Source organism: Heptranchias perlo, chromosome 34, assembly GCF_035084215.1.
Source record: "Heptranchias perlo isolate sHepPer1 chromosome 34, sHepPer1.hap1, whole genome shotgun sequence".
Classification (NCBI taxonomy): Eukaryota; Metazoa; Chordata; class Chondrichthyes; order Hexanchiformes; family Hexanchidae; genus Heptranchias; species Heptranchias perlo.
In genome coordinates this window covers 9,708,754-9,720,469 of record NC_090358.1, presented here as the reverse complement: position 1 = coordinate 9,720,469, position 11,716 = coordinate 9,708,754, and the positions used below count along the sequence as shown (strand labels likewise).

Genomic DNA, 11,716 nt, shown 5'->3' with positions numbered 1-11,716 from the left:
CAAAATCCTGCTGAAATTAGCTAGCATTGACTGGTGATTGAGTCTAGGACCTTTTGGGTCTGTGTACATGTGGCTCAGCACCATACTAGGCGGTGCTTATAGTGTTATTTTTGGTAGCATTGTCGTTCAACTGTTTGAGCAGAAGACTTTACATAGGAAGGTCAGGTGATGCAGTTGCTATTGCCCAGTGACTGGCCAACTCTGGCTGACAGTCAAAAAAAGAAACAAAGATGGGATCAGTCTTTGAGAAAAGATGACTCACCTTTCTATAAAGAGTGGAAGCTCCTCGCAAAAGACCTCATACGTAGCCTTAACGTCAAGCGCACAGTATCGCATCATGTCCTGTCATCAATAGAATAAAAGCAGAAAACGTATTTGAATATTAAGCACAAAATGAGGTATTAAACATTAAGCAATTCTGGATACTTCTCAAGGGAACTTTCTGCTCTGGACACCCTGCTTTAGCTGAGAGAACAGGTCATTTGAGCCACGGATTCCTCCACAAACAAACAAAAAAATTAAATTTATATAATTGTTTATCATATCTCAGTCAAAGCACTTCAACTAATGATTTTGAAGTTCAGTAGCTTTTGTTATAGGCAAAAAGATAAATTCCCAGTTAATCTGTTGATTGAGGAAGAAATGTTGGTCAAAACACTAGCAAAACTCCCTGCTCTTAATGCCAAGGGATCATTAACATTCATCTGAACAGGCAAACAAGGCCTCTGTTTGACATCTCATTCGAAGGCCAGCAGCTCAGACAATGCAGCACTGCAACAAAGCATCATCCTAGATTATGTGCTCCAGTCCTGGAGTGAGGAGCCAACCCACAACCTTTGGACTCAGGAGAGAGGGATACCTACTAAGCCAAGCTAACAAGGCATCAGTCACAGTGCTCTGTGATTGGTTACAGTTTTCCAAGGCAGCCCTAGAACTCAAAGCTTTTCTAAAAACAGGCTCTTGGAAACTATAATCAGCAGAGGATACACTACCAGCGCAGAGGGCGACGGGCTTAAGTTTCAAGATATCCGTCTCTCAATCACGCCCAGTTACAGTGGGGGGAGTTTCTGTTGGTTCTCAGACAGGTGTGTTATGTACAGTGCCTCAGTACGGCGAGATCTGTTGTTCTTTGGGAAGGAGAAAACCTGACAACGACTATAAGTGCTCTACAGTCAAATGGCCTCGAAGCAGCATTCACAGTCCATGGCAGGTGTGCAGAGAACAGTGCATAATGTTCATCAAGTCAAGTGACACCATAATGCAAACTGATGCAATCTTCACATTTATTTCTGTGTGTTTATGTACGAATGAATAAAGTTCTGCCAAACAAGCACTCTTCCGTGAAGGGGATACCCTATAATTATTGACCTAAGACAACTGTGAACATACTTGGGTATGTTTGCAATTATAGGGCAGCTGGACATATTTTAACCTGAAATAAATTAAGATAGCATCATAAGATAATTATAGATGAAGGCGGCCATTTGGCTAATTAGTTCATCCACCCCTAAAATTCTCCCCATTGCAGCATCCAATTGGTTCTTAAATGATTCCAGGGTTTTTGTATCCACTCCAATAGTCCATTCCATGCATTGATCACTCTTTGTGTGAGGAACTCCTGATATCAACCCTAAATCTGCCTTTTACTGGTTAAGAACCTGTGTCCACTTGCTCTACTCACGCAATTTACTTTAAAGTAATATTCTGGGTTTACTTTTTCATACCATTAACTAGCTCAAATAGGATCACCTCTTAGATGTCTCCTTCATGGCTGAAGATTACAAGTTTCCTCAATCTTTAATAAATGGTTTTAAATTATACTAAATCAATCTCCTGTGGAGTCAAGACCAAGTCTGGTCTTCAAGTGAAACCAGTTTAGAGGGCAGGGGATAATTGGACCAATATAGCACTGAGTAGTATAGTTGGTTGTAGCACAGGAATTTCTCTGCAGTACAGGCTGAGAAGCTATAACGACACCATAGGCAAGCAGATGTAATTTCAGCATGACAAGTTTGCATAGAAAGAAATATAGCACCTCACGACCTCAGGACATCCAAACGCGCTTTACAGCCAATGAAGTACTTTTGAAGTGTAGTCACTGTTTTAATTCAGGAAATGCGGCAGCCATTTGTGGGACTAAGCAATGAAATAAATGAACAGACTGTCTGTTTTAAGTGTTGGTTGAGGGATAAATGTTGGCCAGCCTGCTCTTCTTCGAATAATGCCATGGGATCTTATATGTCCACCAAAGAGGGCAGACTGGGCCTCTGTTTAATAGCACATCCAAAGATGACACCTCCAACAGTGCAGCACTCCCTCAGTACTGCACTGAAGTAACAGTCTAGATCATGTGCTTAAGGCTCTGGAGTGGGATTTGAACCTATGATCTTTTGACTCAGAGGTGAAAGTGCTACCACCGAGCAAAGGCTGACACCTAAGGGACAGTTTCCATTACAAACTGAGACACAGGGATTTATAATTCCTATGTCACAAATTTTTAATATATTGTATATTTTAAAAAGAAACAACAAAATAGCGTAACGTTTTTGGATTCTTTGCTACTGTACATATTACTCTATAAAGTGTCACAGTAATCAGTGGTCTACTTTGTTCTTTTACCTGGAATTTCTCCCGAACATCCTTCATGGTGCCTTTGATGAAAACCTCGCGAGCTTCCTTCTCGAGAGGTTCTCCCCCTACATAGAGTGCATGGACGTCGGCCAAGTTATTGATACTGCTGATGTTCACCCAGTCCCAGGCTCCAATCTGCAACAAGAACAGTACAAATGTGGCCTCCAGCAAATGCGTCTGTTTCAGATCCAATATTTAATAATGAATCCCACTGTACCTTCAAGCCCACTGATAACAGGGGCTAGAAACACACAGGGTCAATGGATATTAAGGTTGTATTCTCTAGAGTTTCGAAGGTTAAGGGGTGATCTGATCGAAGTTTATAAGATATTAAGGGGAACAGATAGGGCGGATAGAGAGAGAAACTATTTCCGCTGGTTGGGGATTCTAGGAGTAGGGGGCACAGTCTAAAAATTAGAGCCAGACCTTTCAGGAGTGAGATTAGAAAACATTTCTACACACAAAGGGTGGTAGAAGTTTGGAACTCTCTTCCGCAAACGGCAATTGATACTAGCTCAATTGCTAAATTTAAATGTGAGATAGATAGCTTTTTGGCAACCAAAGGTATTAAGGGATATGGGCCAAAGGCAGATATATGGAGCTAGATCACAGATCAGCCATAATCTTATCAAATGGCGGAGCAGGCACGAGGGGCTGAATGGCCTACTCCTGTTCCTATGTTCCTATATCAATTAATCAAATCAGACTGTCCAACCCCCATTTATATTGTACGTCAATGTGCAGGTAGCTCCTCCTCCCCAACTTACAGGCACAAAACACACTGGATTATAAAGTCCCTGAAGCTGCCTCACCTCATCGAGGACACTTAGCAAAAGACCCAGGAGTCTCAGGGTCTGCCATGATGGAACACTGGCTCTGGACCTTGAACTCATGTATTGTACTGATGCTCCTCCTCAGAATGCTCTTTACGGCAGTGGAAACGGAGTTAGTGTTTATCTCCTGGTAATATGTGTTTCCCACCCACCCCAGAGGCACGCGCATTTTAAATTACTGTCTAATCTGAATGTAACATCGACTGAGGTGATGAAATGCTTCGTGCCACCGAGCATGGACGCAGGCAGTGTTCACTCTGAGCCCTGTTGAGTGTGAAGGTGGCAATGGAGGCTGTGGCATCTCCAGCGGGGAGAAGCGGGCAACACCTGGGTGGCTCCTGGCACTTCCATCAAGGGGGCACTGACAGCAGCTTGCAGTAGGCACATATCTGCCATCTGAATGAAGATAAAAATTACACAAATATAGGGGAAAATGTACCTAAAAAAAACTCCATAAAGGGCAGAAACTTACTTAAATATTCCTCTATAAAGATATAAAGTAGAACAAGTCAGGAAAACTTATTGGAGGTGAGGCGTGTCACCTGGGAGGCACAGAGGGTAAAAATACTCTCAACTACGGACAGAGAATATGGATGGCTGTACAGTGTCCTGGTACACACCAGTTTCCCCCAGGTATGGCTCCGTTTTTGGTGTGACACTGGGATTGAAGTCACTTGTGTTTTCTTTTCCTTTCACTGTCCGTACTCCAAATTTTGAATATTTTTACGTCTTTATTTTGAAGTCGAGTAATATGAGGTTATTTTGCGGCACTTACCCCTGGACCTCTGGGCTTGTTGGTGGTCCGTTTGATGTGCTGTTTTACTTCTTCCAGACCCCTCCTCTTCCCTTTCTTATTTGCCATCCAGAGGCTGCGCTGGAAGCCAGTCAGACCAGAAATAGCCATGTGCAAGCTCATCGTGTCCAGAAAACGCAACCTTGTCCCCTGCAGATACAGAGTGGATGCAGTTCAGGTTCTGTGAGCAGTCGGACACCAATCCTGGGCATAGTCGCACAGAAAGGGCAAAAAAAGTGACCAAATTTCTTAATTAAAAAAAAATTCTGATAGGGAGCGAGGGGGAGAGAAGGAAGGAAAGTGTGTGAATCTGAGGAGATTCTGTTAGTTAGTCCACTATTCCTCTCACTTCAATTGTGAGCTGAGTTCATCTATAATGCATTAAAAACCTTACATCCAATGGATTTCCTAATTACAAAACCATACTTCTTCTGGTCACGTTTTTGTCACTTTTGTGTCAGCTTTTACTATTATAAATTCCTATATCCACATTTATAATGGAACCTGCCGATGTAAACTACTCAATGTAATTATACCCTCCCGCCAATGGTGTCGTTGTAGTACTTGAGCTGCTCAGCTTGTACTGCAGAGAAACTTCTTTGTTCCAATCAACTCTACTTCTTTGCTTCCCAACTGTTCTTCAATTTAATCGTAAGCAATAACAAAAATTGCAAACTATTATATAAAAATAAGGAGAGTTGATGGCTTTAAAATGGGGACTAAAACACATCTGTGTGCCCTGATCGAATTATTCCCCGCCTCCCACCTAACGCTACTCTTGTCTTGACTCTCCACATGCAATGCTACAGGAGATCGACTAGTAACAAAAATTAAATCTTTCATCCTATATCTCCTTTCTACTTTTTTATTATTTTTTAAAAATTATCTTTTCCTACCAATTTTCAAGCTTTTTAATAGCACGGGATCTTTTATTATTCCACGGCTGCAGGGCACTCGCTGGAAGCTTGCCCAGGTGGCCATTATTAATAAGTTATGACAAGCTACTGAACCATAAAGAACTTCACAGCTGATCCCGATCCTGTCCTCACCTGACACCCACATACGTTCCAGTAGCAGTCACTACATAGCGATCAGGAGCAGCAACCCAGGTTGATTTTCTTCCCCTCCCGACCAGTTGGCGTACCCGTATCCATGACTGAGATCAGCTCGGGACAATCCGAGATCAATCCTGGGACCTTCCCTAGCCTAGGCAGCATATTTATATCCTCCATGAGATGGTAACAGTGGCAAGAATCCTTCCTGTATCTTCTGCCATCAACATCTCATTCTGAAGATGCCTTTGACAAAAGGTGCTGGAAATTCGGCAACAGTTTTGTTGGAGAAGAACATTTATCAATTAGCTGACTCACCTTCATCAGGTATTGCTCCTTGACCCTTGCTCTGTCATAGCTGACATTGTGGCCAATGACCAGCCTCTCTGGCCATTCGCCTATCGATGGACGGGTGGAGTTTGCAGATGTCTCCAGGGGAATTAGGTCGGCCAGGACCAGCTGACTGGACCAGGTGTAACGCTTCTCGATGAGACGCTTACTGCACCAGGAATACCTGAGGAGTAGATAAGGCTTATACAGAATCCAATCTGAAAGCAAGACAGCTTCACACATCACAAGTTGAGACCACTTTCCCCTCCTCTCAAGATGCTGACTCTTGCTGGGGTACAATTCCATGGGCACTGCCCGCAGTCTAGCACTTCCACCAAATGTCCTTTCTTCAATTACAAGTCTAGGCATTTGACCACTGTGGGCATCACATTTGAATATGATCACCCACCCACAGTTTCTGGTAGTGGTCATTGGCTAACAGGAATCCTGGCTGATTCTGGGTTCCAAATAAGTGGGTGGTAGCAGATGGACCTTTAATCTATAGATCCTGATTTCTAATCAAACCCATATTGATAGGATGAAAGTCTTCTCTGTCTACTGGGTCCAATGTGAATGACTTGGGCAGTCTCAATCTAGTTCCTAGTTCCTAGTGGGCATGGGCCCACTGTGCAAAACAGGATTCAAAGTAGCACTAAATTGGCAATGAAACTGCAAGAGGTCATGACATGAAGCCCTTCAAGGCTGGAAGTTATAGAGCTTTACTCTGTATCTAACTAGTGATGTGCCTCCCAAGGAGTGCTTGTTGTTATCACTGGGTGCACAAAATAGAAAAAGGTTTCATACCCTAGCACTGAGCATAAAATTCCTCCCTCTCTCATTTATGACTAAGTTCTTACCAGGCACTTGGAGAGACAGCTACAGCTAAAGTTGGGCATTGGCCCTCAGATATGCACACCTCCACATCAAACACCAGTGCCTTGTCATCAGGAAAGTCCACAGGCTCTGTTTGTCCATCCAGACCATACTTTGTCCAGCCAACTGCCCAGGTCCACTCAGAGGGCATCTCTGGGAGATCACTCTGCAGGAGATCATTGGCTGCCTCCAAGTAAGGGAAACTTTGCTTCTGAGCAAGAATACGAAAATGCTCATCAATGTTGCTGCCGTACATCTTGGGCAGTTGCAATTCCACGTCGGGAAGTATGGAGGTTTCCTTGTCCCAGAGGTCGTGACATTTGAGGTGCTCAATACTCTTCTGGACTGCCTCCTCCAAGTATTCAACCTGGATATCGCCGAAGATCTGTTGGTGGAGACCACTGGACAGCATCTGGATATTTAACGGATTCATACGGACCTGAGTTTTTCCATGATCGGTACTCTCCCTCGAGTTGGAGCTTGCAGTGGAGGTGTTGGCCCATCTTGTTAAGGTGACCCTCCATTTTGGGAGTAATGCTGCCAGTAGCGTCCTCTTCAATAACAGATGGTTCATTCTATCCCTCTCTCATCATTCCTACGGTGCAAGAAATGGGAAAAGGAGGAAGGTAAACAGGTTTTTACTCTTCACATCATTCCATTCTCAAATGAAATGGATAAAAACAAAATAAAACCAGAAAATTACCAAAATGCTTTGGCTCGTTGCTACACTTGCTGTTTGATTGGCCTGTAGTTGGAATAATCTTTAGGCATTTCCCCCCCCCCCCCAGTCACCATTACGTGGAGGAAAAGATAGAATTAAAAATAATAACTATGATTAATTATTAATGGCACCTGTACTGACCTGACAGCGCACTTAAAGACCACCAGCTTAACTCCACTGATTAGATGCTACCCCCATCTAGTCCAGGTGATGTCCCTTATCATAGTTTGAACAGATTCACTGTTGCTTTGAACTTTTTTGTGGAATGGATGTGGAATCAGAACAAGGGGGCATAACCTTAAAATTAGAACTAGGCTGTTCAGGGGGTGATGTCTGGAAGCACTTCTTCACACAAAACGCTGTTGAGCCTGGGGGATGGGGTTAACTAAGATTGATAGATTTTTGTTAGGCAAAGGTATTAAGGGTAATGGAACCAAGGCGGGTCGATGGAGTTAAGATACAGATCAGCCATGAATGACGAAACAGGCTTGAAGGGCTGAATGGCCTACTCCTCTTCCTACCTATGTTCCTAATGATGTGGAGATGCCGGTGATGGACTGGGGTTGACAATTGTAAACAATTTTACAATTGGTGAACCTGAGGAAGGAGGAAGCCTCCGAAAGCTTGTGAATTTAAAATAAAATTGCTGGACTATAACTTGGTGTTGTAAAATTGTTTACAATTACCTATGTTCCTATCATCCACACCCACGATTAGATACTGCCGGTTTCCCCACACAGAGTGAGGGACGATGACTCAACCTGGGTTGCCCTCAAGCAGCATCTATGGGCCAGTTATAGAGTACTATAGGGAACTGGTCTTCTGCAACTGGGGATGATGTATGATGCATGGGGACAGGGTCCAAAGTACATCTTAAACTGTGAACCCAGCAAAGCTGTTCATGATTCATTAGGTTACTCTGCGTGATGACAGATTTCAAACAGGCTGTAATTAAACATTAATATTCAAGGGGTTTTACTGGTCTGATCAAGCTCAGAGATCCCGACTGTCACTAAACTAAATCTGTTTAGTTTATTCCCAGCCAGTCCTAACTGGCATTTTGGATTGGACAGTCCTTATATTGGAGTGCCTTAAAATTTGCAAAATGTAAAACCAGACATCAAAAGTCTGCTTTTCAAAATAGAAGCCTCATGGCGTGGAGGCACTGATTAGTTACTGGGGCTTTCAATGAATTTACATTAGCAACAAAATAAAACATTGGCTGACCCCTAAATTCTAATCCCTCATTTGCCCCTAATCCTGAATCCCCTCCACCTCTCTTCCTGATACCCTGCACCTATTCCCAATCCCCTCCCTCCGTCCCTTTTCCTCCCCACATCTGGTTTCAGCCTTGGCAAAGATGCTCTGAATGGAGCCGGCTGAACACGCTCCTTGTGTGCAAAATAAAGCGCCGCCCCGGTTCCCATCAACCGAAACCACTCTGTACTTAGGGGCAAACGTACCTGAATCTCGCAGAGTTTGTAGATTGGCAGCTGGAGTAAAAGTCACTGATTCAGCGAGTACCTGAAATAAAAGTTGGGAATTCGGTGATTAATAAAAAAAACCATTCAATGCACCATAAATTAATGTATTTTTAAAAAATGCATCAGTTGACGATGTTTAATCTTGCAAACTTAGAGGCAGAGTTGTGAAAAGTTTATTTAATTGAGACTCACTCGGTTTTGGTTTAAACACATCTGTTTCAATGTATCTCATTCTAGAATAAAAGCTTCATTTAGATGGGTTTGCAATTACTCTCAATTTGGCTGCGGGCTCTCCTCTTGTGCCTGGTAATATAAGCATAACAGGATAATAATCTACACATGCCGTGAGACCAAACACCAGCCACTTGAACACATGCAGAGTTAGAACACACTAACTTATGACCGGATGCAAAGGAGAAAAAGATTTGATGGTCTCGGTTGAAACGTTAGTAAACCTCTACCCACATTGCCATCTACAGGACTGAGAGGAACACAACTAAAGCATTCACAGAAAATGATGGAAAAGAAAGAAGCACTGAGAGCTTCTGTACAGAGAAAATGCAGGTTAATGAGTCAGGTGTAGATCATTCAGTAGAATGATTCTGACAAAGTGCCTACGCTTAAAGTGTTAACTTGTCTCTTCGCTTTATAATGCCTAGTTTTAATTGATCTATAAGGTTCAACAGGAAAACACATTTACAACTAATATAATTCAAACATAAAAACTAATTTTCTACATGCCAACAGTGACTACACTTCAAAAGTGCTTTGGGACATCCTGAAGTTGTGAAAGGCGCGATATAAATGCATGTTCTTTCTTTAATTTAAACAAACTGCAAACATATTATAAATCTAAATCATAATGTTGTTATTTGTATCCATCACTCTATTCCTTACAGCGCCCACAGGTCGCGGAAGTTTCTGCACAGTGCCGATGGACTTGCTTTGTGTTTCCAGCATTTTCTGATTTTATTCCAACATCTTTTTACTCACGAGTTAACTCTTCATTAATTTTGTCCAGACTCAACTGTTTTTTTCCTGAAAGAAAAGCACCTCATTTGAAAAATAGACCCAAGTCACTTCATTGCAGTGGGATGCAACCTGTCTGCCTTGTTTTTTCCAGGTTCCCTCTTTTACCCATATTCCGGCCTTGCTGACTATAAACCCACTGAAATCATCAGTTTTAAACTGAATAGTGATATGTTACATTTTTAGTTTAACCAAAGAAGAGACAGTTTTAGAGGTACTTCACGCTGCAGCTCATAGTATTCTCACATTGCCAGCTCGCCATGGCGTTAGACTTTTCACAAGAAAAGAAAATCTCAGTTAGGAAAGGTGATTTGACCCTTCGTGCATCACCTATCTTGAAAAACCTACAGTTCCCCTATCACAATATCCAACTGAACCGTTTTGATTTCTGGTACTTCCTGGGTGATCACAGAATATGAACAAAAGGTGAACATCAGATCACTCATATCTGGTGTGCACCACAGGACATTGAGTGCTATACTGGGCTAAATCTCCAAAATCCAATATAAAACTAATTTTATTCACACTTATATGTTTTAGTTTGAACAGACCTTTTTTTTTAGCTTTCTCTGTGACTCAACCTCTGCAGTCTTTGACACAATCAACCACACTATCCTCCTCCAATGCCTCTCTTCTGTTTTCCAGCTCAATGGGACTGCCTCAGTGGTAGCACTCTTGCCTCTGAGGCAGAAGGTTGTGGGTTCAAGTGCCACTCCAGGGACTTGAGCACGAAATCCAAGCTGATACTCCAGTGTGATACTGAGGGAGTGCTGTACTATCGGAGATGCCATCTTTAGGATGTGATGTTAAACTGAGGCCCCATCTGCCCTCTCAGGTGGATGTAAAAAATCCCAAGGCAGTATTCGAAGAAGAGCAGGGCTCTTGGCTGTCCTGGCCAATATTTATCCCTCAATCAACATCACTAAAACAGATGATCTGGTTATTATCACATTGCTGTTTGTGGGAGCTTGCTGTGCACAAATTGGCTGCCATGTTTCCTACACTACAACAGTAACTACACTTCAAAAGTACTTCAGTGGCTGTAAAGCGCTTTGGGACGTCTTGAGGTTGTGAAAAGCGCTATATAAATGCAAGTCTTTCTTTCATTCTTGGTTCCACTCTTTCCTATCCAATTGTGACACAGCATCTCCAGTAATATCTTCTCTTCCTTTCCCTGCATCATCACCTTGGGAGTCCCCCGAGGATCCATTCTTGGAATTCTCCTCTTCCTCATCTATCTGCTGCCCCTTGGTGACATTATTCACACCTTATACATGTACATTGACAGCTCTGTCTCTACAATACATTCAGCTCTGTCTCTACAATACCCCTCCACTGCCTCTGTACTGTCAGACTATGGTGACCCCCCAAGATGTAGATGGTGGGGAACGCTCCGATGGTGGTGCCACAGAAATGCAAGAGGAGATGACTGGGCTTTTCTTTCTTTGAGGTGGATATTACCTGGCACTTACGTGATTTAATGTTATTTGCCACTTGTCAGCCCAAGCCTAGATATTATCTAGGAGTTGCAGTAGGCTGCCATAGACTGCTTCATTATCGGAGGAATTGCAAATGGAGCTGAACACTGTGGAATCATCAGCCAACCGCCGCACTCCTGACCTTATGACAGAGGGAAGGTCATTGATGAAGCAGCTGAAGATGGTTGGGTTGAGCATGCTTCCATGAGGAATTCCTGCAGTGATGTATTGGGGCTGTGATGACTGGCCTCTGGCAACCACAACCATCACTTCAGCCCCTGGAGGGTTTTCTCTTTGATCCCTACTGAATTCAGTTTTGCTAAGGCTGATTGGTACTATACTCGGTCCAATGTTGTCTTGATGTCAAGGGCAGCTACTCTCACCTCTCTTCTGGCATCCACCTCTTGCGTCCATGTCTGGATCAATACTGTGATGAGGTGTTGAGACTTGTGGTTCTGGCAGAACCGAAACTGAGCATTGGTGAACAGGTTA

The 11,716-nt window shown here is 43.0% G+C and overlaps 1 protein-coding gene across 2 annotated transcripts in view; it reads right to left on the bottom strand.

Moving 5' to 3' along the window:
* Nucleotides 1-9,109, bottom strand: part of polg (polymerase (DNA directed), gamma) — a 30,834-nt gene extending 21,725 nt beyond the window's left edge. For both annotated transcript variants that reach the window (XM_067971401.1, XM_067971402.1), the window contains exons 1-7: nt 8,910-9,109; nt 8,697-8,757; nt 6,497-7,107; nt 5,628-5,823; nt 4,240-4,407; nt 2,620-2,766; nt 263-342 (exon numbers count right to left, since the gene is read on the bottom strand). In XM_067971401.1, the coding sequence (XP_067827502.1) occupies nt 263-342; nt 2,620-2,766; nt 4,240-4,407; nt 5,628-5,823; nt 6,497-7,086 (1,181 nt within the window). In that variant the 5' untranslated portion in view covers nt 7,087-7,107; nt 8,697-8,757; nt 8,910-9,109. The remainder of the gene's footprint in view (nt 1-262; nt 343-2,619; nt 2,767-4,239; nt 4,408-5,627; nt 5,824-6,496; nt 7,108-8,696; nt 8,758-8,909) is intronic.
* Between the last annotated feature and the right edge of the window lie 2,607 nt (nt 9,110-11,716).